The sequence below is a fragment of the Mugil cephalus genome, chromosome 5, assembly GCF_022458985.1.
Source record: "Mugil cephalus isolate CIBA_MC_2020 chromosome 5, CIBA_Mcephalus_1.1, whole genome shotgun sequence".
NCBI lineage: Eukaryota > Metazoa > Chordata > Actinopteri > Mugiliformes > Mugilidae > Mugil > Mugil cephalus.
The window spans coordinates 15,535,068-15,562,556 of NC_061774.1; the positions used below are offsets into that span (position 1 = coordinate 15,535,068).

At 45.2% G+C, this 27,489-nt stretch overlaps 1 protein-coding gene across 1 annotated transcript in view; it reads left to right on the forward strand.

Moving 5' to 3' along the window:
* Positions 1-27,489, forward strand: part of nexmifb (neurite extension and migration factor b) — a 49,770-nt gene extending 22,281 nt beyond the window's left edge. Inside the window, exons 2-3 of the mRNA XM_047585093.1 lie at positions 15,372-15,502; positions 19,895-27,489. Of these exons, the coding sequence (XP_047441049.1) occupies positions 15,421-15,502; positions 19,895-24,105 (4,293 nt within the window). The 5' untranslated portion in view covers positions 15,372-15,420 and the 3' untranslated portion in view covers positions 24,106-27,489. The remainder of the gene's footprint in view (positions 1-15,371; positions 15,503-19,894) is intronic.

The window sequence follows — 27,489 nt, forward strand, 5'->3', positions numbered from 1 at the left end:
ATATAATTACAGTGACACATGATGTGCCTTTCCACTTGTAATGATGTAAACTACACTATACTCTTTGTTAGTGAATTAAGGTTCTCATTAGCCCCTGAATCACAGCCTCTGTTCGCCGGCTCCACATAAAAATATACATAGTGACAGCACGAATCAACACCACTTACGCCCAATTACATAATGACAGTGACAACACAACCAACAAGCCACAGCTAAATCCATATCCTGTGGGAAAGCAGTTGCCTGCTTTACTGTAGCAATTTACATGATTGAATTTCTGCAATTCCCACAGCAATCCTAGTTTGATGTTGGAAAGTATTAGTTTGGTTTTCATGGTTTTGTTGCAGGAACAAAGAAACGGAAAAGAAAGCAGCCCTGACATTTTTTTTTTTATTTTTTATTTTTTTTATTTAACACCTCCAGCACCGCTTGTTATGTGCACAGTGTGAACTCGAGGAGTAACTTAGTGCCCTGGTCTGCAGAAAAGTGCAGGAATTTGTGTTTTTGTTAGTCCTGCTGACACCTGAGTGCTGCGGCGCACGCAGACCTCGCCAGACTCTCTGCCCATTTGCTCATTAAAATTTGTATTTCTGTTTCCATGAGCAAAACTGAAGATTAAAACTATTTATCAGAGGGCTTTACTTGTGCACTTACACCAGTGAATGCCATGGAAGCTGCTCTTGTGTTAAGTATACTGAAATACCAGAAACATAGGTTGATGCACGGGGAGCACGGTGCTGATGTCTCAGCTACTCAGAGACATCCACATTTAAACTGTTTGGATTTTTGTTGTTTTCTAGTTCGCAATGACATGCAGTGTTACCGCTCATAAGATGGTGAACTCGAACAGGCTGCTCAGATGTTACTTTTTTAAACAATTTCTGTGAGCAAATAGTGATTATTTTTGTACTGTGCTCTGCTTTTGTCTTTGAGCCACATTTTCTCAGGCACTTATTACTCATATGCAAACAGAAGCCTCCAGACAAGGCCCTCCTATAACACGCAGCCTCGTCCATGCTGTAACAGGACTGTGCCCACTTTTGCAACTTTGATTGCATTTGCAATGAGTATCTATTACACTTCCAATGAAATGTTCAGTCGCTTGACACGTGCAGGACAGGCCGCGCGAGCACAAACTAGAAAAATGAAGATAAATATTCACAGTAGAAAACGTCTTAAAATTCACATTTCCCAAAGTTTGCAATGTTCGTGCATGTTTGTGACTTTTTCCTGTATTTGCCTCGGGTTGATTGCCCTGATTTGAAGCACTTTGCAACTCGCTCTAGTCAGTAGGAACGTCGTTTTCCACAGTGGTGATTGCTATAAGTTGGAGTAAATAACGCCGTCGAGGTAATGAGACTGCAGCCGTATGTCTGTGAGCCGGAGCCTCCTCCTGTGCATTTCCCTTCAGTTCAGTGAGGGAAACGGTAAAAAAAAACAAACGGAGATTGGACGAAGAATAGGAGATTAAAACGCGATATTTGATTCTCCAGACATATTTCGAAGCCACTGCTTTTCTTACTACTACTGCTACTACCACCACCTCCCCGTGGAAACAGCTTACGCCGTTTGAATATTTTATCTTCGCCTGATTGACGTCACGCTCCTCGTTTTCTGTACCATCTTTGCCGCTTGCTGTATTTACAAAGCATTTAATGAAAGACGGCCAGAATTTACACCCGCGTCGGAACCATATTATGTTCCCCAACAATTCTCAGGTTGTTTTTAGCCTGCAGAAGATATCGTGTTTTTGAATTATTCAAAAAGCTGTTGCTTTTCAAACATGAATCAGATCACAGACAGAAGTTAGACTAAGCTCTGTACGTGTCACGTAAATTGACGACTAATCCAGGTTAAATCTGATTATTTCTACCTTAATTTGACTAACATGAGTGGGGATGTTTACTTGGCAGTTGGGATATTTGTCGCCTTAATCTGGTTATGATGATGATGATGATGATGATGATGATGAGAGGAGGCTTACCTACTGCCCTACATTTAAACATTAGTAACAGCAATTCCTTTGTAGATGCACTGTGGGAAGAGCCGACCACTAGTAAACGCAAATAGTGTCGCAGTGAAGTAAAAATGTGTGGCTGCTTGAATTTCTCGGCGCAGGGCTCAACAACAACAACAGTGCCATTCTGCTAGAGGAACTCTGTTATTTGGGATATGAGAGTCTATCCGCGCTGCTACTCGGGGAGCGTCTCTGAATGGCTGCCCTGGGCATTGAGCAGAACAAGGCACAGAGTGAGCTGCAGCAAGCAGTTCTGGAGAAACAGCAACACTCTGTTATTCAGCCCTTGGCCTGTGCTCCAGAACATTGTGTGTACATCTGTAATCTTACCTACCCCCTGGGCTCGCAGAGGGCCCCCCCCTCCTCCCTCTCCCCTCCCCTCCTCTACCGCCACCGCCGCCATCACAGCTACCATGTCTTTTTTTTTTTTTTTCTTGTTCGCTCTCAGCTCTCCTGTCCATATTCTTTTTCTCTCCTCCTCACGCGGTGGCTCTCATCATCGCATCATTCCCCTTTTTCCTCTAACACAAAGATATAGTCAAGCAAACACACCCACACACTTTCTCACGTTGACACCCATACACAAACACACCAAGGGCCTTGAAGATACACCATGTGTGAGATCACACAGTCTTAATGTGTCAGGGCCACTACAGCCTGCTCAGTCTTTCTACTAATTAAAATGAAAATATGACAATGACGCAAATAAACTTTTCTCCATTTTGGGGCTAAATCTGCGACTGCAACTCATATATATATATATATATTTAATGCGTTGGAAAAAGTAAACATTCTTAAGCTGAAATTGAACTGGAGCCGTGAGTGTTTAAATATACATGAAGGAGAGGGCTACATGAATGCGTTCCTGTCCTGGATGGTGAGCAGTTATGAGCTGTGTCATGTGTCTGCGCTTTCAACCGCTCCGTGCAGGGCTTTCATCAGCCTTTGCCTCTGTCACCGAGACATTCCCCTCTCCCTCCCTGCTCCCAGCTCCACTTCACACACTGTAATAAGGCATTCATACGCTCTCTCTGTTGCCTCGGCTGTTTTGGCGCACCACTACATTGCAGTCCAAGTGTAAAAGCCGGCTGTAGTGTCAGGGAACGCGCGCAGCTCTTTGACGCGCCCTGATGTTTTCTTTCACCCTTTACATATATGCATGTTTTTATTAACGTCATGTACTCCGTCCTTTTTTAATCTCTCCACCCTTTGTCTTTACTCTGACAGTCAAGCTTCTAGCTACACGGATTCGTGGGATATGCATGGGATGCGTTGCCATCATCTTTATTGTTTTCTTTGCATTACCAATCAGGCTCTGTTCACCATAAAGCAAGTTAACTTTTCTTTTTTTTTCTGGTTTTGGGGTCTGTCTGTTTGTTTCGCATGGGAGACATTATAAAACGCATCTTTTAAGCTCCCACTGAGTTCAAAACAAGAGGAATGTATTTCTCAGACAGCAGCAGCTTTCACAATTGAATTTGAATGCCATGCTTTTAGCGCCCGGCTCGTTTGATTATCCACAGACAGGGAGCTGTGCTGGATTCCATTCCTTTCATCATGCTTTAACCAGTGTGAGCTGGCTCCCCTGTCGTATTTTATGAGAGGTGATTTTAGTGCCTCTCCTTTATGCTGATGATTTTGGCTGCCTCTCGCTAGTCTAGTCTTCAAGAAGTGGATATTGGTTTTGACAAGAGAGCTAACCCTGCTACCTTCACTCTCACCGGGGTGTCTTCCTGCCTGCTTCACCTGACTGGATATTCTGTGCCATATGCTAATGCGAATTACACTTAGTCAAAGGAAGGATGCAGGGTGCATCTACAGGTGTTTCCAGAACGAGGCTCGGTGACAGGAATATTACGCTGGGCCGGAAAACCTCTTTGACCCTCTGCACTCCCACAGAGATGAGAGTGGCTTTATATACTGCTGCTGAGCCTTAAAGGCTCTTTATATGCAGTAATACTCCAGGTAATATCCACATCGCGATGACTGGGGTCATCGTGTGCAATGCATTCATTCAGATATATGGGTTACACTTGGTGCAGAGCCTCCGTACGAAATCACGCGCAGTCATTTGCAGGAATCTTTGATAAGTGCTCAGGCTTCGTTTGGCTAAAGCCACCGCGTGTGCACGCGTGGACTAAACAGCGGTTGCCTCTAGTAGGTATAGACCGTGTGCGTCTGTAGGCGCTGAAGGTGTAAATTTAGTGAATGGCGATAATGAGAAACGGTAACAGAGTATTTTCAAGCCGGGTGCAGCTGTGCAACAGCTGCAACATGCGTGCATAAAGCTGCTGCGAATGCATTGCAGGGCTTTCTTTTTTTTAACACTGTGAGTGAATTTAAAGTTTCCGCCGAATTCTGACATAACTATTGAGGGGTCATCGACTCTCACGCGGGAGGGTGATCATGTTTCAGTGATGGTGGTGCTAAAGGTTGAACTAGTACGGCGTGTGATCATCACGTCTCCCCCTCTCTCTCTGCTACTATCCCTCTTCCCTGTTTCAGTGACTAAGTAGAGGGCTTTGCATGATTGCCTGGATGAGTGTTTCCCCTCAGCGCTGCTTTGCTATTGTCCACTTGTCCCTCCTTCATCTGTGTAATTGTATGCATGAAGTTTCAACTGTAAATCCCAGCTGTTGGCAGGTTGTCTGCTCCTGCAGTGCTCGGTATGCTCGTAAGCCATTGGTGGAGAGCTATTGGTTTTTCTTAAGCTGGCAAACATAATGAAAGATAACACAAAGGGAAGCTAGGTAGGTCGGGCTTTTTTTTTTCTTTTTTTTTCCTGCTCCTCCAGTCGGAAAAAGAAAGAAAAAAAAAACAGGCGGCATTTGTCCCCCCTCTCTCCCTGCTGAAACAGATAGAGTAGCTGTGTGGAATAAAGGAGATGCTTCTCTCTCTATCACACTCCATCAGCATTATTTACCAGACCTGCCAGTTGCTTTGTACAGCACCTCTCCCTGCCAAGTAGGCGACTGGCGTACGACCAGGGGCTAGTGACAACAGGCTACAGTGGAAAGCAAGGAGAGCTGTGTGGATGAGCCAAGTCTATTCATTCCCCTAGGCCGCTGAGTGAAGCACAGAACTCTGTCTGCTCTCACAACATAGAGGAAAACATAGCACTTTACGGATGCTGAAAATGATCATAAAACCGAATCTAGGTTTTTGAATCGGAGCAGAAATATCACCGTGTGGCAACGTTAGTTTGAGGGGAATCGCTACAATAATTAACCACGTGCTGAAGTTAAAAGGCTCAGAATAGGCTTTGAACACGTTGTGTACTGTATGTACTGTACTGGAGGAGGTGAATCATGCGTGTCACAGAGGCTGTAATAAATGCATGTTTCCTTTGTCATTTCCAGCCACGCTCACGTCAGCCCTCCTCACAGAACCTATGGAAACATCAGCACTAAGGGCTTGGAAACAGAAAAGTGATTTTTTTTTTTTTTTTTTCCACAGTGTGTCACAGATGGTGGGAAAGCCTTTGTAATGCTAATATAATATCACACTGTGTCGGCCTAGCTCTGCAGTTCGCTCTGTGTACCAAGCAGCCTGGCTGTGGAGTGATTTACCAGTATGGAGAGAAAAAGACCTCCCTCGGTTCACACTGAAAAGGCTGCTTGGTTGGCGGGTCCTGCCGCTCGGCCTGCTGCGACTGGGCCCGCCTTGACTTTATTGATTCCGCGGTCCATCCAGCGCTGTGTACCGTTAATTAACTCTGTATCCGAGTGTTTGTCACATTGTGTGCGCTTATGAGAAAGGCTATTACTAAGAGCTACCGGGGCATTAAAAACTGCGGGAAGGATTTAGAAGGTGTTTTTAAGGACCTGTTTATTATTTTTATTTTTTTTAATTAAAGATAAAAAGACAGATCGGGACATAAATTTACAAAAATGCAAACACGGACTGAGATTTCTGTCTTCAGCGAAAAGCAGGCGATGTGACAGACAAAGTGAAAGGCAGAGCAATATCTAATATTGAGCCTCTTATTGCCAGTGTTATGCCACCTCCCAACAAACGAGCCAATGGCAGGCCACTTCCTCCGGTGGTAACCAATGACTTTGTACCTTCTTCTGTGGCAGCGAGTCAACTGCCGGAGAGGCGGAGATAGGGACGTTGATGTCTTTCTCTAGCAGCGCCACGTCACATTGTTGTCTATTCGATTTCCAGCCCTCATCCCTGGTATTTGAATCACAAGGGGGAGCGTTTCATATCCTTGCTGGGAGAAGAAGGGGGATCTTGTCTATCTGAAAGAGCATGCTGGATTAAGGGGGTTATTTCCCCAGAGGGGGGGATATGAGAGTGAGTGTCACTCAGACAGCACTCACTCTCACACTGCCTCTGCCTCTGCATGTTGCCAGGGAGCCCCGGCTATGACTTCTTCCCCTCTCCTCCCCTGCCTCTCCTTCATCGCGTAATCCTCATCTTTTTTCGCGTTCTTCTCCCTCTACCCTTCCTCTGTCTCGTCCTCTTCCTCATCATCGCTACCATCTCGTCACGCTCCCTTCCTCCTTCCCCTGCTGGTTCAATGCTGCCCTACAGGGAATGGAGAATTGCGTGGTTCGGGGGATGGTTGTTATTCCAATCACACCTCCGATGCAGCGAGGGTCCAGTAAAGTACAGAATAATTGGCAGGTTCCAGCAGCTACAGACAGCCTTTCTATTCTAGTATGTGTGTGCACGCGTGTGCGGCTGTGATGAGAGGGGGCTGCTGAAGGTGCTGCATTCAGAGGTCATTTCATTAATTACTAGCTCTTGTGTTGCGTGTTTGTCAGCCCGTGAAGCGATGACATGTGCAGGCTGACAAAAGATCTCACTGTCGACGATGAAGGAAATATCAACCAAAGGACAAACGGCCACTTACGTAAAAAAAATAAATAAAAAATTAAACCCACATTTCAAACCCATAACGTATCGCGTAGCAGTTTTTTTTTGTCTGCCGGCTATTTCGTGGCTTAATGTGCTCCTGCATCGTAAATCACTAATAGTATTTGTGTCTGCGATTCCATATTCCAGACAGTAGAGCAGCGATGCAAGTGGAGCAGGTGTTTGGTAAACACACGCACCTAATTAACTAAGGGTCATGCTAAGTCAGAGGGCGGAGGTCAGAGGTCTTATGTGTTCGCCCTCCGCCACCGGAGAGTCACTGACTGATCGGACTCCGGGGGTGATCACTGATACACATCAATGGAACCAAGCAGGGCAGCTAATCAAGCATGAGGAGTGTGGGGATGGGGACAAGCGTCGGGGAAAATAAACCAGTGCTATCTGCCGGCAAACACATTGACCCACAGACTTAATGGAACATGTCTCCCATAGGTGCACTGCTCTATTGATTAGCCATTCTTGGCAGTTGTAGCCAACACTGATATTGAGTGTGATTTTGCTTCTTTTTTTTTTTCTCTCTCCCATCTCCGCTGTAGGCAGGTCTGTTCTTGCAGAAGCTGAATTAAAATGGGTACAGTATAGCTTTGTGTTGCTACATGTTTTTTTTTTTTTTTTCCTTCCCCTCAGCTATGATTGCCTACCATGGAGGCCAGCACCATAGCGACCATCATCACTTCTCCGATGCCCTTTCCCTGTGATCCAGCCTCACCTTTAAGGCCTTCTCATTATGAAGGAATCTAACTTTAAGTTCTTTTGGTGAGCGGAGGCTCCGTGAAGCACTGAGCACGCACAGATCAGTGCCGCGCACGCTCCTGTCATCACCGCGGACAAAGGCTACCGCGCGGAGACATACGTACGCTCGCTCGTGGAAAAAGAAAACTGGCGATCCTGAAAACTGCCTATTTTTCCAGAGCTGAGAGAAGCGGAACAAAGTGGTGGTAATAAAAAATATTGATCACTTCAACCCGTAATGTGTCTGACAGGAGTTGTTGTGGCAGAAACAGGCATTGACTGAGTGCCTTTGCAGCCATGTAAACCTTCAGGACTTTATGTCATCTGTATTAGCACTGATCATCGTGGCGTAATGGCCCCCAGCACCCCCATCCTGATTTAGATTCAGCAGAGCCAATGAAGTGTAGCGTTAATAAATGCACCTGTTGGAAATATGATAATTGCATCTCTGGTGCCTGACCTTTTTTTTTTTTTTTTTGCCACTGCAGTGAGTGATTATTTGATGCCATGTGTGTGAATGCGTGACTCTGTGTGTCATCAGTCATGGAGTTCGGAGGGGCTGGTCGTGATTGTTAGCCTCGGCTCTGGTTTTCTGAGGGGCGTGTGCGTCTTCACAATTTATCAGCAGTTACTCACATCAGCATCTTTTTTAGCTGGACTGAGTGGGAGCAGCCGTGCGCGTCACGGGTGTGTATGGGAACGCGCGTCTTCGCCCGTGGGTGGAGCTGCTTGCGCGCGGAGCTTCGTTAAACGCGCAAACGCTCCGCGAGGCTGGCCCTTTAAGAGCGGTGGGTGGACCAAACGCGGATTTGCTCAGATGTGCACATGAATCTGTAATGTGTTTGTGTGTGTGCTTTTTGTGTAAAAGCAGCATAAACATACGGTACATTTCCAATCCCCGTGATCAAATAATTTCACGTTACATGCCTAACACAGTTTTCCTGTCTTGCTATGTGCCGGAGCTTGTTATAACATCCTCAGGCTCGTCGAGATTATGCTTTTTTTTTTTTTGTTAATGTCATCACGTTAAGTGCTAGCCATAAGATGTGCCATAAGAAGGCTGCTGTACATGGGAGAAGGATATATCCATATGTTAGTGAGGATGCCATTGCTTCTGTCTCATTAGCAGCCATGCTGAGGCACTGAACTGCTTCTTGCGCTCCATCGGGACAGCTGATGAGGCCTGACTACATGACCTTTAACAACCTAATCAACTTTTAACATCTCGCCTACTGCCTGCCTTATTGCCATTCTTCTCTCCTCCATTCACCGGCAGGGCCCCATCCCTTTTTTTTTTTTTTTTTTTTGCTTCAAGCGCTACCATTGTTTTGACTGATCATCATCTGTACACATATGAATGAAGCAGCATTGTAAACACGCAGTCTCTGGAGGCGCGCGCTGATGTATCGTAATCCGCCGTCTCTCTCCTCACTCTTGACCTTCCCTCCGCTACCCCCCCTCCCTCTTTTCCTTATCTCTTAATGTCCTCTTCTCCCCACTGTTGAAGAGCTTAGGTTGTGCAAAAGATAAACAGAGAAACCGTTAGCTGAGGGTATAGAACAATTTAAAAGTTACATAGCTCGTGGTTTCATGCGGCGCTTGTTTTTGCACCGCTTTACAAACCTAATTTAAATGTTTCAGCATCGTTTAAATGTCGCATTTGTTTCTATGCAAGGCTAACACTGACAGTAACAAATATAATTCATAGTTCATAGTTCATGTGGACATATGACAGCGCCTTGGCCTGCAGAATGCCTCCTTGAACCTGTAACCTGGATGTTCTGTAAGTTTTCTTTTGTGTGAAGCAAACCACATCCATTTTTTTCAGTGGTAAAGCAAAGGAAATTACGTTTCTGATTCTCATCTTCTATAACTACTTGTCCTCTAGGGGGTCACGGGGGGCTGTCATCGAGCGACAGGCAGGGTACAACCAGGACAGGTTGCCAGTCTATCGCGGGGCTAACGCTGAGAGACAGACAACCGTTCGCACTCGCACTCACACCTACGGCCAATTTAGAATCACCAGTGAACCTAACGAGCATGTCTCCGGACGGTGGGAGGGAGCCGGGGTACCCGGAGAGAACCCCCGCAGGCACATGGAGAACATGCAAACTCCACACAGAAAGGCCCCAGTCAAATATCCGACATACACACAACTGAATCTGAGGATTAATGACACAATAAAAGGGACAAACGTAAAGTATAATTGGAAAATATATTGTCATTCAATGAGCTACTGTAAGACATTATCACTGCATTTGCGAAGACAAAGCATCGGCGTGCAACGCAGTGCAATACTAGCAACAGTAGAACATTAAGTTGTTGCCGCGGTTTGTCGATAGAATTTAATGAACGCCTAACAATGCCATCTATCCGGTAAAATAAACTAATACCGCACACACATTGTATTGCGTTAAATTATATTTTGCAGGTGTATCTAACCTCAGATTTGTGCACTGAAAACACAGAAGGATTCTACAGGTATCTGCACTGCAGTAGCTTTGTGATTGAGTAAAGTGTCCTTAAACTTTTTTGAAATGCAAATGTGGACACCTGTGGTTTGCTTCAGCTAAACAGAGGTATCTACATATTACCATAAAAACTAAATTACACCAGTCAAACATTATTGTACGAGAGCAACAGGAAAACTTTGACTCGAAGTGAACGCTCACACACATTCAGGGGTCTACACTTTCTTATTCTGATAAAAAAAAAAAAAGGCCAAAGCCTTAAAGGTAACATTGGTTGCAATTGTCTGGACCTGCCTCTGCAGGTTGTGCTGTGCCGATAAAGATCCAGCTCTATAATCCCGATTCACAGTGAATCTTTACCTATCAAATGCTTCCTGAGCTCTTCAGCGGCCTGTGATTGACGATGACTATCTCCGGCGGATGCCATATCTCTGCCGTCACCGCGGCCATGTCAGGGATTTTAGGTGAGGGTGTTTGATCAAATGCAGCAGCAAACAGCTGACGGGGAAGCAGCACAGTAGCAGAGCTGCATGTTGGAGACACCATTGAATTAAGACATACAGATAAGAAGTGATTTTTTTATTTTTTCCCCCCTCCTCTCTCTTCATGTCAGAGACGAAATCATTGAGATTTGTCCTCGGCTGCGGCACAGATCATAGCTGACAAGCAGTCTTCGTGACAGACTTAGCTAGTGGTAGCTTTGTGTTGAAAGATGGCTGAAACAATAACATTCGGGAAACATATGGTGCAGCTCCTACGGCCCTGGTGCAACAAGCTACAAGTTCAGCCAGGTGTTAATGTTGCTGAACATATGTGGAAGTAAATGAATTACATAAAGATCTTCTTATTATTATTTTATGTTCAGCACGGATGTCCTACTCAGGTGATTTTTGGTATTGTTTTGTTTTTCTTGCCCCCAAACTGATCAGCTGAATATCAGGAAAAAAAATTACTTTTGTATGTTTTGTAACAAAATTTTGTACAAAATTTCCTTCCCCTTGTAATTCATGAAGGCATTTCTTTTTTTCTTTTTTTTTTATCTTATGTTATTGTTCTTCTAGATCCCATGTGCACTGTGCTTAATGGCTCTGCAACGCATTAGGAAAATAAATAGCTGCCCCTCAGCTATTCCTTAAAGGATTTCACTTTATTTTCCAATGCCGAAGCCTTCTTCGTTGTGCCAATTAAATAACAGTTAAGTAAGTAAAAGTGTTTTGGCTCTTATCGCTAAAAACACATGGCGCTAGATAGTTTTAATGAACTAAATAGCTAGCTGGAAAAAAAACAACTTTAAATATCTTTATAGATATTTATAGCAGTGTTTCATTGCGTTGTACTGAAATCTCTTTTCAGTTTTAAAAAAAAAAAAAAACCTTTTAGACAGCAGACATGTTTAATCACTTAATGTTTGGTTTTAGTTTACGGCAGACGTGAAACTAGTGCAAAAGATCGTATGTTTCATCGGATCTGACTGGAATACTTTAAAAACGCCATCATCTGGCCCTGTCACCGGACGGAAGATCCCTAATGTCCACTAGCGCCTTTTGTTTTCAGTACCAAAAACCCTAATCCTGACACAGTGGAGCATTTACCACCTAATAAGACAGGTATCGGAACAGTAGACTAAGTGAATAATAACATACGTTCTAGTAAGTATTGTTTCTCCATGTGTGAACTGGCACTTTTCTTAACGTTTTCACTATATCAGGAGGTAATGCACAATGTTGTAATACGTCTTGTCGAACAGACCCCAAGAGGCCGAGTGGCATTATTAAAATAACAACATTTAAGATCTTGTGTGTGAAGATGGCTTCTGATATTTGCCCTACTGTAATCTCCATTGCGCTGATACTGTAAGAAAGAAAACGAATATTATTTCTGATTACAAATGCCGGTGACTAACGCGGTATTTCCAGTGCTGCAGAAACATGGGCGCGCGTGTCGAGTGTCAGAAAGCACTCTTTACTTTACTCTTAACAGCGTGTTCAAGTGGAACATTTGTCGTGACAGGACACAGAGCGACGTGAGGTGATGCAAAGTGTTTGATCTGCTGTCCACCGGCAGTGCTTCATCTTTGAGGTTAGGCCGGTGTGTCAGGGCCCCTCAGAGCAGCAGAGCTTTGACATGACAACTGTGAGGAGGCCTGCTGCTCATGTTTGTGATAAAGACACAGAAGGAGCGAGAGGGACCTTTTCTTCTTTATGGTAATGGCGCAGGTTAGATTCAGAGGTCAAACCTGGGCATATAAAATAGCACTTAGGTCTATTTAAAGCAGATCCCCATCTTTGGGGGATGTTTTCCTCCCAGATTCAGAAATGCCCGGCCTTTAAGATGAAAGTCACGGGGCTAACGTGTGCCTGCGAAAGCGTCGGGCGCGTGTTATTCTTAAAATCTTGCTGCATGTATTATTGTGTCTGTAATGGATCCGCGCTGCTCTGCACTCCTACCACGTATCGCTGCGAGCTCACGAGTATTTCTGTGAGTTGCGTGTGAGGCAGGTTACTCAGCCTGTCTGCAGCCATCCGCTGAACCTGCTCTGAAACACTATACCTGTGCTGAAAAGAGGAGTCGCCATTTCAGCGCTGTCTGTTTGGATCAGTGTTCCCTGTGGTGCTGTGCCCTCTTTGAGAGCTCCTCTGTTGGGGATCTATTCCTTGGCCCCTGACTCTCTCCCTCTGTTGACACAATGGGCCCTTTGTACCTACATATACCGCTGCTGTGGGACTTTGCCTTGGACTTCTTCTTTTTTTTCTTTTTTTTGTGGCAATTATACACAATCCCACTCCGGCTATCCCTCTTGTTGTCGCTTCATTGGAGAGAAATGCAATTGAATCGGGGAGAAATGCAGTCAAACGGGGACCAGGGAAGAGGCTTGCAGGAATTAGATTGGGGTGCTGATAAGTTCCATATAGCGCAAGTAAACATGTTCTTATCTTGTTATCCAGCTTGCACATTAGCACATGGTGTGTGGAGGAGGGTTTAAAGGGATAAATCAAATCCTAATCATTCCGGCTTTTTCCGCTCTCTGCTCTTTGTCTCTATTTCTGTTTCTCATCGCGCCGAGGACCCCGGCCCACGAGCAAGAACAATAGAAGGGTCAGAAGCACTAGCCATTTTCCTACACCTGCTGAATGCTCCAGAAATGAGTGCACAGTGATTACGTGCCCTAATGTGTGGTGTTTAAAGAGCGATTTCCCGCAGCAGAGTTAAATGGTGGTGCCCTCTGTGAAGTATTAATGATGTGGATGGATGAATCAGGTCAGCGCAAAACCTGTTGACGGCAGCCACGGCGCTCTCTTAAAGCTGCACCCAGACATCAGACTTAACCGCTTGGCAAATTGGACATGCTTGTTGGCTGTAGCTCCAATTTATGTGCACTCTCTATTGCAGTTAGTCCATCTTCATTATTGAAATGGCCTCTCGTCAGGTCTTGACAGAGTGGTGGAGATGGCGGGGGGAGAGAAGGAAGCGTACAGGAGAATCATGAATAATGTGGAAAATAAACACATTTGAGGAGCTGGAGCTGTCTGGCGGGAGGGGTGTTGGACGTGTTTTTTAAATGCCCGGCTTTCATTCCTCTCCCTCTCTCTCTTCTCCTTCGCGCGATTGTATGTGCAGCTTCTGCCAGTGGATGTTGATGGTGTGGATCCTCGGCCTTGAGGCTTTATCTAACATACATGCAGCTGAGCGTAAACACACGCTACACACCAACAAGCAGCTCTCAGCGCTGAACTCTAGCAGCACCTCTGCAGCCTGACCAGCCTCCCAGCTGTGTGTTGTGTCACAGCCACGCTCAGATACACTGCTCAAAGGACGCGGCCTATTTTTAGTAATAGTTCACGATTTTACTCGGGGATTGTTGCATTGATAAGGCCGGCTCGGGTGCGTTATCCACTTCCAATTCGTGTTTTGTTTGAGGGAGGGGATGCGTTCATCGCTAGATGCAGAATTTCAGTTTTTCTTCCCCCGAGTCAAATTGATGACCTCAAAGCCGTTTCATAGCTCTGTAAATGTGCACTTAAGCCTGAGCTTCGGGTGTAATAGGGCTTCTCTTTGAAGAGAAGGACAGGTTCTGGCTGGGCCTACCTACAGGGTCCCTGTACCTGCTGCACACATGAGTAGATGTGATGGCTCATGAGGTAATTACCCACTGAGCTGGTGTGTATGCAACTGTAAGCTGAAGCAGGGGTTCCCTTTAGGTAGCTCTCCTGCTCAGGTCAGTGAACAGCTAATGACATTTAGAAGAAACAGGATGAAAGAGGCGGCAGTTGGTCGGAGGGAGCCGCACACTACCTTTGTCTTATTGTCTGCCGTCTGTCTTAATCTCCTAGCCGCCGTTTTCGCACCACAAGGAGATCATGTTATTAGATCCCCTCCCTCGGCTCATTTGTCATCCTGCAGCAGCACTCCTCCAGAGGAGGACTGCAGGAGCAGGGAAAGACAAAACAATATAAACAGGCAGGAGACCCCAACATCAAATGCTCATCATTTACTGGCCCAGAGTCTCTCACACGGCCATTGTTCTTTCACAATCGCAGCGGATTAATATGCCTTTTCTTTTCAAGAGGCTGACAAACTTCAACCTCTCCCTCTACCTTTAACATTTTGTTTTGCATCAGCGCACGCACTCATGCACTCAATCACGAGCCGCCCCCACTTTCACCACCACTCGCTACAATGAAAAGTATTGTTGGTGCTCGCCGTTTGCTGTCACCGCCTCAGTCACATCTCTTTAATCTCTCCTCTTTGAGCCAGGTTGGTGTTGCTGCTGCTGCTGCTGCTGCTGCCGCTGCTGCTGCGGCGCATAGGAGGGAGGGAGTCAGCTAATTACAATAAACAAATATGTTCAGAGCCGCCTATGTAAGGTTCGCATAGGTTAACAACACTGCTATAAATGTTAAATGAAGCTTAAAATAGGATGGTATGGCATACAGTTGCCATAGTGATCTCAGCTGTGATTCTTTGTGTACTTTCTTGGTTGGCAAAGTTTAAATTAATCTTAGACACGAATCTGTGATACCGAGAAGAAATGACTGATTGTTTGGTTCCCCCGAGGGCCTCTTTGATGTCTGTATAACGTTTGGAGATTTTCCTTCAATTACCTCAACTTTGCGCTCGCCCGTGCTTCGTGTCACTCTTTGTTATAATGAAACCTAATGCCCTGCCGTAAATGTTGCTCTGCATTAGACACATGGCAGTCACCCTCTAACGATCACCCTCCGTACTCACGTCTCTTCCCATTTCTCTCTGTCTTTGTCTTTTAACAGGTGGGACAGTCAAAATGATGCGTAGGTGGTGCAGCACTGAGCCGTATTGATGGATGTGTTAACAGACAGCGGTCTCACATTGATCGTGAAGACTTCAGAAGCGGAGCATGCAAATGTAGTGGAGAACACAGGTATTAACGACATCTCACGTGCTCAACTTCCTTTTTCAGGGTTCACATAATGTCCATTTTTTCTTTTTCAGCGCTTCGCAATTTATCTTTCAAAGGAATGTTTAAAGAAGCTCGGCTGGCGACGTAAAGGATTCATTTTCTCCCCGAATATTCGATCATTTGTCGGAATAAAAACTGAAAGCTCGATAGCAACAGTTTCTCTCAAAACAACTTGAAGACTTTGAGGAGACAATTAGTATTACCACATATTTTTGTGAATTAGCTTTTCGCCCCCCGGCTTTAAGCTCTTTGACAAGATGTGGGGAGTGTGAAACGCATCCTGTCTTTTTCAAAATGAAAGTGGAAACGAAACATTAAATGAGACTTTTCAAGCTATTGTTAATCCTCTCCGCTCATGCCTCCACAGCTCAGAAACGTGACATCCACCTTTTCTCGTAAAAATGGGGGGCAACTGTGACAGAACCTGCAATTCTCCAAAAATGTCTCCGTGATGTAAACTTTTGCTATGAAATGCAATTGAAATGAATCCAGCAGGTGTGTCTGCGGTACAGTCTGTTCCATTTATTATGAGCCACACTGACGCTGTGCATTTTCCAGGACTCATTCAGCCGCTGCCTACTGCCCCCTATAGTTTACCTCTACCAAGCACCGCTGATCCTTAGATGAGGTTTATCTTAGTGTTTCAGCTCTGGTCAGGCTCAGTGGGGACTGACCGGTCCCTACTGCGCGAATCGCACAGATTATCCCCAGCACTCGCCTGCTCCTTGAGAGGCACCGAGAAGGAGAGAGAAAGAGACTGAAAGTAGGAGAATGAGAGCATTAAAAAAAAAAAAAATAGAGGAAAGGGTGAAAGCGGCTCCATTGAGCACGAGAATGGCCATGAATCATGCTGCAGTTACTCACCACTTATTATGAACATCCTGTACTAGCTGGATTGATCCTCCCCGCCGCCATTCACAAAATGCCATATAGTGAGGATGGAGCGAGCGGCTTCTGTGGCTGGCCCCACCAGCTGGATGAGCGAACGCCCCGGGTGGCTGAGCTGCAGACGGCTTGCTTGGCATAATGTAAAAGCCTCCGTGTAACCGGGATAAGGAGCGGGAAGTTGGGAAGGAGATAGCGAGCAGAAAAGGGGAATGGATGGAGAGGGGTGGGAATGGGAATAAATGATTTCAAAAAGCCATTAAAAGGAGGGAAAGGCAGCATCAGCTGTTTTTCTGTGCATTGTACTTCATATTGAGCTGCTTTACTCCTTTGGCCTCGTGGAACAGACGAATGAATTGGATGAATTGCATTCTTACATAAACATTGCATTTTTCTGTTTTTTTTTTGTGGCAGTGCAAGTGAAAATGCATGTGTACGTACACGTGCGGCATCTGACACACTAATGGATAGGGCCACGGATGCCAAACTGGTCCCTTTTCTCATGTCCGTGACCGTGTCCCCCCGGCATGGGCTCATTTTCCGCGCTGGCACCGTGCAGCTTGGGCTTACCTGAGGCGGATGAAGCCCCGAAAAGCCGTGGCTTGAAAGAGAAACGCGGCTCTGAGAGCTCAGAGTGCTAACTGGTCCGGTCTGGTCCGGTCTGGTCTAGTTTGGCGGTGGTCGGGCTGTCTAGCATGGCTGGGCTTGGCAGGGCTGGGGATCAGAAGATCACCGCCACCTGCCAGCAGCCGGGGTCCTTCCATATGCTCAGTGGTGAATGTCCATGCCAGATTGCGTGAGCTGTGTCACATCCAGCCTCAGTTCTGTTCTATTCAAGGAGCTTCTCGCTCCTAACACCATTACAAAACTACGACCGTGCCAGGATGATCGCTGAGTCTGTAAAGCCAGCATGTGAATTATTCTTTCAGTAGATAGATACTGAATTCTGGCAGCAGTGAGTATTTTGGATGTTTATCTTGTTTACATTTGCCAGCTCAGATGCAGTATAGTAACATTATGCTGCGCCGTATCAGTGAATATGAGGCGGCTGATCCCTCTTTGACCTCCAATGTCAAACTCGATTTGTCAGCTACAGTCATCGCGTTGCGACCCTTTGCGTGCACGCGTTCGCGTGTGTGTGTGTGTGTTTGTGTACCTGTCTGACTGACTGATCTGTGGCACATTCTGAACAGCTGAAGAGCTAATGGTCCAGCTGGAGACAGATGGCCTCTCGATAACACTATACCCCCAAGCCAATACTCACACTCTATCACTCCCTCTCGCTCTTTCTCTCTCTCTCTCTCATACACGCGCGCACGCACGCACACGCATGTTTACACACATGAATCTACCCAAACACACGCACATACAGAAAATAGAAAACACACACATATTGGATAGGATAGACTGTTAATCCATTATAAACCCTGAGGAAACACATTTCTCAATGTGAGTTTAATGTTTCGCAGCATTTTCGAGCAATCTTTTGGCAATATTAGGTGGCAGCTTAGGTCTCAATGTGAGCACACGGGGATAAAGGAAGTTAATTCCTTTTTTTGTGTCCTCCTTGTTTCTCTTCTTTGTGGGGGTTATGGAAGATATAATTAATAATAATTATATAATTAACAGCCATTTATTCATCCCGTGCACTTCCCAAATAAATCCGAATGGGTTGTGGGCATGTTTGAAAAGATCTTTCTTTGTTTGTCCTCCTCTCGCTTCAGCGAGGCCCATAGAATGTTGAGGCTGAAATTGAAAACTAAATGTAGAATAGGATGTGTGTCGTGACCCTCTGCGGTGAACATGTGTCAGTCACAGGCTTTTGCTCTGAGGTCATTTTGGCTCACAGATTGAAAGGAACTGATGGCGAACGCCTCGCTGTGAAGCTTCTGCAGCATCTGACAAGTTGCTGCTGTAACAGTTTCCTGACTCCAAGAGGAAGAGGGAAGATGCATATTTCTCCTGAGGTTTTCTTCATTAAGGATGACAGTAGCGCAGTCGTATGCTTTTAGTAGGCGTTCTGGTTACTCCTGTGTGTCTGCAGGCCCCGGACCCCGAGAGACCGGCTCTCAGAAATTTCATTACCTCATTAAATCAGTCTCAAATCATATCCACATTCAAAGATTTACTCACCGCCAATACAGCCATGCTGAAAGCTGTTTGCTAAGCAGTCTATCCCTGAAGCATTTGTCACTACCTCAATAGTGATTAGGTGCATCAATTCTGAAATGAGGGTTGTTGCTAGTTAACCTCTGTGAGCACATTAATTGCCATGCTCTGTTTTTCAGTTTTTGTTTTTTTGTTTTTTGTTTTTTTTTTCTGCCGTCTTTTTTAAGACTACGTGCGAGGCAGCAGCTTGGAATTGTAGCGGGAGGCAGGTGTAGATAATATTGGTTCTACAGTCTCCAGCATATGGGCCTGTCGTGTCCCATGTGTACGTACCTGCCTCTGCTGCTGTCATCTAATTATGCAGAGCAAACAAAGCTATCTGCCTGCTGCTACAAGCCCGCTTCTATGAGTTTTGATTGTTACTCATCAGATGGATGTCTTCAACTGATTAAGACATTGTCACAACTGACCCGTAGAAAATCACCAAAATCTACTTTCCGTTTAGTCATTACTGCTATTGTTGCTGCCAATCTTTGTCATTTTATTTTATCTTGGCACTTAAAAGCTAAGTTGGATTTACATCTGCACAGAGATACTAAAAAGAGGGGGAGGTAAAGGAAGACGAGTGCATTCATTTGATCTCATGCAGCGTGCTTGGGTTTGGAAAGAAAGACATATAACACCATAATACTGTTATTGTATATTATTTCCATAAAGTAGGTGATTTCTGAGCTATTCAGAGTGCTGTTTCTCATTTCCTCTCTGAATCAACAAAGGGTATATTTAACACAACATTTAAACCATTTAGTAGCTTTTTAGCTTTTAACATAAATGTTTAGCAAAGTCCTTCCACCCATCATGCACATTTTCACTGAGGGAGATCTAATTTCTGAGAGTTTCGCATTACTTCCTGTAAGTATATAAAGCAGATGACCATCTTGTTCTGTTAAATGAACATATTGTATTTCTGGCAGCTTTTCATTTCTTCCACCTATGCCACCATTGTTGCTTAACATAAACCAGATGACTTAATTTGTCCTGCTTTCCATGTGTCCTGAGAATTTGGTATTGAATTTTATGTTACCTCCGGCCTTGTCTCGACAATTTTATTTGAACATAAAGCGTTAATGGATCCGTCTTGACACTGCTAATACCTCGTATTGAATCTAGCTGTAAAACTGAATTATAAATGTTTAAGCCCGGCATCATAAAATGACATTTTCAGCTCAAGGGGGTTAATTGACACTAATTGCCACTGAGCACAGTGGAGTAACCACACACCAAAAACAATGTAATTTAACCTCATACTTAGAGTTCAAAGAGTTTAAGTCATTTATTTTTTTTCTTGTTTTCCTGCAGGGGAATGTGAGCCGAGTGGGGATCTGAGTCTGTGTGGGCTCGTCGATGCTGCTCTCCCTCCATCCTCACCTCCTCCCGCTGCAGAGACTTCACAGCTGGCCTGCCCAGCACACCAGAGGACCACTCCCTCATCTCCAGCCCTCCCTCTACCGCTTGGCACCGACGTCTCCCTGGGCCTAACGGTGGCCCCCGACCCCCCCTCAGATGAAGCTCCCACTGTAGATCCCCCCTTTCACCACACTACCACGTCACTTCCCACCCCAGCTGTGAGCTCCTGGCACCCAGCAGGAAACACCCAGAAAAATACCCTTCCACTGCCCGCTGCCCTCCCGCTACCCGCTACAATGATGGAGCCTGGCACTGTGTCTGCCCTGACAGACGAGTGTCTTCTTCAGCCTACCCCAACCTGCCTTGGCTGCTTCATTGAAACCCGCGATGCTACTGATCCTAATCCCATTCATAACCCGCCCCATGACCCTAACGCCACCCCTGACACCGAGACTGGGCTAAGCGTAAGGATAGGGGACGTGAGCCGAGAGGACTTCTCGGACATCAACAATATCAGCATTCAGTGCCTGAGCCATGCGGGGGAGGCAGTGAGTCACTATGGAGAACAGCTCCTCTCTGACCAGCTACTTAGCTTTCCTCTGCCGAAAGCCCCAAGTGAGGGCAAGAGAGCTGATGGAAACAAAACAACAGAGGACTGCGATGACCCAGAGGATGATGCAACAGCTAAGAACCTGTATGAGGGACTTTTACTGGACAAAGTTAGCGGAGAAGAGGTTCTGCTGGCTAATGCCGGCCAGGACTGGGGTTACTTTGAGTCTTTCATCAGTGAGAGTAAGATGGAACTGCTGGACCTTTGTTCTAAGAATGAACTGTCAGTCAACCTTTTCTCTGAGGAAGATGTTGACAATCTATTTGACGACGAAGACGACGATTCAACATTAAGCAGCGATGTCTGTTCACTGAAGATTCGTTACGAGTCTTTCCAGGACAACATGAGGGAAAAAACCAATGTGCTCCAGGAGGAGACACAGTTCAACTTCTTCCCTAGTGTCCTGGCCAACTGTGCCAAGAAAGAGGAAGGAGCAGCAGCGGTGTTGAGGAGGAGTACTGAGGAGCTACAGCCCAAAACGGACGAGCTCATCCTGGAGACAGCACAAGAAGGCAAGGCTGGGGACTGCAGTGGTAGGAGTCCACTTGATGGATCACAAGGCTCACCCATGTCCACTCCCAAAGTCAACTACCTAATGGACTTCAATTCCACGGAGGAGTCAGGAGAATTCAGCGACGACAGCTCCTGCACTGGCTCCTCCTCAGACACCCTGCAGGAGGGCAAGTTTAAAAAGGGTCACTCAAAGAGATTCCTCAGCCCCTCCAACCCTCTCAACTACGGCTTGCGCTCCAAGAGAAAAGTCAGATACAGCGACGATTACTTGTATGACGTCGACTCGCTTGAGAGCGAGAAAAATGCCGAGAAAAAAGAGAAAGCTCCCTCTGGTCAGAAAGAGGAGGAGGACGTAGACTGGTGCCCCAAAAAGCGACGGAAATCCTGTCGCAAAGAGCCACCTGTGGTCATCAAGTACATAATCATCAACAGGTTTAAAGGAGAGAGACTCATGTCAGTGAAACTGGGGAAGCTGGACCCTGTGGATGCTACTGTGAGCTTAAATGCTGACACAGTAAGCAAATATGAGACACTGGCTCCTCTGAAGGATTTCTGGCAGGAGAAGCAAAGAGAGAGACAGGAACAGCTTAAGCTGGCTGCCAGAGATAAACAACACCGCGGTTTTCATCTAAACGGACGCCATCATCGTCCTTTTAATTCTAGTCATCCCAAAAGGAAATACAAGATTGCAAACAGGCTTAAGGTTCAGAGGATTCACACTGTGGAGCAATCAGCAACAGCACAGGGCTCCCCTCTCTCTGATCAGGGCCAGGGAGGTGTCACTAAAGAGGAGTCCACCCCCTCGGTAGGAGGAATAATAGCAGCCCCAGGCCTCCCAGTTACATTAGACACAAACTCCATCACGCACACAGTCACAGCGAAGAGCCGCTCCCAGGAGAGGGAGGAGAGAGAGGGGAGGAGATTGGGAGGAAATAAAACAGTCAGGATAAGGAAATTCAAAAGCGAAGCCAGGCTGAGGAGCAAGAAAATGAAAGAGGCAGAAGGAGAGGATGGGAAGAGCGTGACAAATGAAACGGATGCCTGTGTCACTGCGGCACAGATTGAGGACCCTACTGCTGGGTTAGAACAGGCAGGCATTAGTTCAACCACAGTCAAACCCCATTTCTCTGACAATACCACCACCGCTCACGCATCCGAGGAGAAATTTCCCTTTGTTTCATCCACCTGCTCTAACAAAGCACCCTCCTCGGAGGGGGTGGAGACGGGTGTCCCTGTCATCCCAGGGGGCTACCTGCAGACCCTGTTAGATGCTACAGACTCCTCCAGTGGAGCAGCCATCTCTTATTTCCCCCAGCAGTCCTCTAGGCAGCAGTATCCTCTGGGGCTGTCCCTGGAGGAGAAACAGTTTTCTTCGCTGCAGCTCGCACAGAGCTGCGTCCTGTCTCCTCCCTCGGAGTCCGAACTCCAGCAGTCTCCCCAGAACTGCCCTAGCTTTCCCCAGATGTGGCACCCACAGCTCTGTGCAAGTCAGAGTTTTGGGCCTGAGACCCCTGAGACTCCCATCTTACCCAACAACTTCCCAGCTGCTGTGCCCCTGAATGACAGTCTGCCTGTGTCTAACTACAGCCAGCTGAGCCCTGAGGCTGACAGGTTGCTTTATGAGAAGAGCTACCTGACTGAGGCTGGGCTGCAGCCCGGGGCAGATCTGCAAGTGTGTCAGTCTGCTTGTGTGGAGGGCCAGGTGCAATACCAGAGAGGGTCCCTGTGCACAGACAATGGCAGGCTCATCAGCTATGACTCGGTAGGTTCTCTGTCAGCCTCCTCCAGCAATTACAGCTCCCTCAGCCTCAAGTCCTGTGAGCGAGAGGGTGAGGAAGAGGGCCGAGACAGCTTCTTAGCTCATTGCAGTCCTAAAGTGGTGATTCAGCAGAGTGTGGATGCCCTTACTCCACTCAGGGAGTCCTCAGACCTGCTGGATATCTCCAACTTCACCCCTGACAAGTTTAGACACTCATCACTGTCAGAGCTTTCCCCTCCTGAGACCCCTAACCTGTCCCCCCAGGTGGTCGGCCGTGATATGAAGATGGCAGGGAATGTCGGAGAATTCCAGGATGTGAATGACATGAGTATGGACTGCAATAGGGAGGTGAAGTGGAACTGTGACGTTATACAGCAACAGGAGCACACAACAAATGCATATCCAGTGGAAGACAGCCAGTTTCCGCTGCACAACTTCAATAGTCAGGAGGTCTTAGGTCTAGATAAAAAGGAGCCAGGTGCTAACGAATTTGACGAACAGACTGGTGAGATGTTGGCTGGTGCCAAAAGCATTAAGTCAAAGAGAAAAGGCAATTGCAAACAGACGGCTGCAGGACAAAGCCCGAAGAAAGTCCGGGCTCCCAGAGCTCCCAAGTCAGAAAAGGTTAAGGCCCCCAAACAGAACTCGCGTTCCACCAAAAAGATAAAGGCCATGTTAGAGGGTAAGGCAGCAAAGAGCCAGGCAGGTGGCTGTGGCGCAGGCCTGACTGACAGTAGCAGCACTGGGGACTGGACTGGCACCGGCTGGTCAGAGAGTAACAGCCTGGTAGGGGACGACCAGAGAGAATTCGAGGAGCCCTCCAATATTCTGTCCAACATTGTCTCGGGCATGGCTGAGGTCCAAAGGTTCATGATGGCCTCAATTGAGCCACTGTGGAATCCGATGTCTGAGGCCTGCATGCCCCCCGAGGCCAACAGCCTCAACCTAAAGACCCTCAAAATCTTGGCAGGAACAGAGGCTGACCTGAAGAAAAAAGGAGGTGTGCTAACGGGGGCTGGGAGAGGCAGAAAGGCCGGAGGAAAGGGAGGAAAGAATCAGGCCAAATTCAACCCCTCTCACCCCTTATTCCCACAGCTAGCTCTGGGCTGCAACATGTTTGATAAACCCAACTTTATTAACCCCGGGCCTGCGCACAAAAAGCTGTACCGCCACAAGACCAGTGCAAAGTTCCCTCGGATTGAGACACTGAAGGGGAAGCGAGCTGAGAGAGACCCAAATAAGGACATAGCACTGATGACCTCATTTGAGAAACTGAGGTAATATTTTGTTATCAGCTGCTGTTGTACCCCCCGCTCACTTTCCCCCACTACCTGCTCAGCCCTCCCTCCCAAACATACCTACACTGACGCTATGCCAGAGCTGCATGAGTACTACGTTTCCCCTGACTACTTCCACTTCCTTTGATCCCCACCCCCACCCCACCCCACCCTGCCCCCTGAAGAGGAAATTAATATCTGCATGAAAAAAACTTCTTGTACTTTGCAAACTACCTATTGAGTGATTGTGTCAAGCTTGATTGAGATTTGAAACGACCATGGCTGCATTTTTCTTGCTTTTGTTGTTTCTGCTTTGTTTGTTCTTCTTATAGTCGTTTTTTGTTTTATTTTTGTCTGAAAAAGAAAAAGAATAAGCCTTGAAAACAGTTCTGTCGCCTTTTTGAGGAACTTTGTTTTTGTATTTTCTCAGCAGAACTAGCTCCCCTGAATTATATATTTATTTCCCTTTTCCCTAAAGATGTAGCTATATACACAAATGCATTGAGTGACATCTACGCACCCCTCCTCCTCATCTGTTTTTGTATGCAGACTATGGATGTCCTGTTGTTGCTGTCCTTCATACACTGCCTGGCTCATTTCAGGAGGGGAACCTACAGTTAATGAGCCCTGTTTAATCCCAAGACATCTTAAAAACACAAGATGGGACCATTTTGTATTGATGACATATCAGACGTTGTCCTTTTTTTTTTTTTCACTCCTCAAAGTTGGAATGACTCCCCATTTCCTTTTATCAAGCGTTTCTTTTTCTCCTGGAGTTTAGAGGAACTGGTTGTATTAAATTTACATTTTTACGCCTTGCAAATTCATAAAAGCTCCACCCTCAGAGTATTTTTGTCAATGTTGTTGTACAGGGACCTGCAATATTTGCAAAAAAAAGATAATTATAATCTTAAAATCAATGTGCCAAAAGTAACAATGCTGTGTAAATGACCTCTTATATATGTGTGAATATTGGCTGTTCCTCTTTTCTATCCATTGGAATATTGGCTGCTCGGGTTGGAGACTCCTTACAGAGACTTGCAACTACAGGAATTCTTTATTTGAGACTTTTCTCTCTTCTCTGATGAAAGGCACCAACAGCTGGCAGTGGTACACCACCACTCACTAAACCAAATCAGAAAGACTCTGAATTCTCCTCGTTTCCCCCACTTTGTTTGCCAAATTCAATTTACCTCAACATCGCCTGGCACTGAGAAGCAACAAAAGAGAGGCAAAGGGGAGATCTGCTCTGAAGGCTACTGTAGAGGAAGGAGATGAAAAAAAAAAAAAAAAAAGAGCGATGTTCAAACGAGCGTTCTCTGGACCAAGAAGAGTGGTAGTGTGCAGATGTCTGAGGGTAAGCAAGGGAATTATTTGTCATTCGGGGCTGTGCCTCACTGAACAGCTGTTTGTACTGGAAATTTAAGGCAGTTTATGGCTCACAGAGATTCTGATGCACGCATCAGCCGTGAATGGACATTTTTGCAGTTAGGTTTAATGTGAATGTGAAAGCAGTTTTCAGTACAAATGGAAACAGTAATCTTGTAAATGAAGGAAAGCATGTCTTTGCGTTCGCTCCATACTTACCTGAACTGGTAATTTAAACAGTAAACCTTTCTTGACATTCTCATGTCATTTGTTTCTTAACACTGCCATACTTTGTAAGTTTGGACCATTGGTGTGCATTTGGTTCATTTTCACATATCGTCTACATTTAATTCCTTATTTTTGAAGGTACCTTTTTTCTATATGTCTTCTTTTTCAGTTTTGACTGGTTATTATTCTGGCAGAACATTCAGTCACCAGAAATCCAAGGCCAACTAAGGGCACAATTTGAAAAAAAAAACCTAACTTATATTAGAACGTTTGGTACTCTCTCTCATCGAGTGTATTTCAATTTCTGTTAATTACTTTGGGCTCATTCACTACCTCACACCACTGAAATAAGCATCTACAATTCCCCCTTCAAAAAAAAACAAAAAAAAACACGGACCATACAATCATGTTTAATCATTATAAAATCTTTTGATTTTATACTCTAAAGGAATTTCAGGAGAAATGCAGAGCCAATCAAACAGTACCTTTTACAAATATGTACTCATGCAAGGCCTATACCTTCTTTCTCTTTGGAACGGTAATATCATTTTTAAACATCGCAGTAATAACACGACACTGCACGGAGACGCGCGGACAAATTGACTGATTGATTTCAAAACAGGCCTTGTCACACTGGATATGGCAATTCTGACGCACAGGTTGTAGTAATTGATTCCTTGCATATGGCAGGAATCATAATCAATTTTTCTGTGTCTCTTTTCTCTTTTCTCTCCTCTCTGCCATGATCCTTTGTTTCTTTTCTCCAGTGTATCAGGGTTAGGACCAAGACAAGCTGCTGATGGGAAGCTTCACATGGGCCGAGAGCCCATTTAGTCTGCCTTCTCTCATTTCTGCCTATTGTCAAATTGAATGTACTTCTCTGAGTTCATGGTTTTCTTTTCTTGTTCTTTCTCTTGTTTTGGTTTCTAAAATGTGCCACTGTTGAGCTGCCTCATGTTAATGGTGCTAAGAAAGCTGACAATTGTTTATTCTTCTTTTTCTTTTCCATTTGGTTTTATTTTATTATTTTGTTTTTATTTGTTTTCCCAGAGTTAACAAAAAAGAAATGCAAAATAGATTAGGTACCTAACCCTCTTTATGAATGTATATTATAATGTTATGTTTGATGTATTCACTTCATGATTCTTTGACACTGATTGGAATTACTTTTGCTCTTTTCATTAAAAGATTACCGAGCTTTATATATACTGTCTAGAGTTGTTACCAGAAGGAATCTTAATGAACTCTTGACACTACAAAATCTTGTATATTTTTTGTGTGCCAATTTGTAACATATTTTGTAAGTGTATATTTTTCTTAGAAAGTGCTGTGAAGTATTTGTGTGTGTGAGTAACCTTTTATGCGCCTCTATGGGCAGTGGAAAGGATATACAACGACAAGTTTCTGGTTTTAAAAACCAAAATATGAAAGTATCAACAGAAAACTAGAAATATTTACATTTTGTTGGGAGTTTTGTAATAAGACCATGATCTTGTTGTGAGAGTGTTGTGTTACTGTGCAAAACACAAATAAGCAAAGAAAAAAAAATATGAAAACATGGAAAAAAATATAATTTGTGAACAATTTGCTGTTTTATAGATTTTCATGTAAATTATTTGAGTATTATTTTTTTTTTTTGTTTTTGTTTTCTTTTTTTGTTGTAACTGTTGCAAAGGTTTTAAATATTTGTGATCAAGCCTGTATGGTGATAATGTAATATTGGTAACTTGCTGAGTTTTGTAATAATGTTTATGGAGTAAATATACAAATTAAAATAAGATTTTGAATGCTG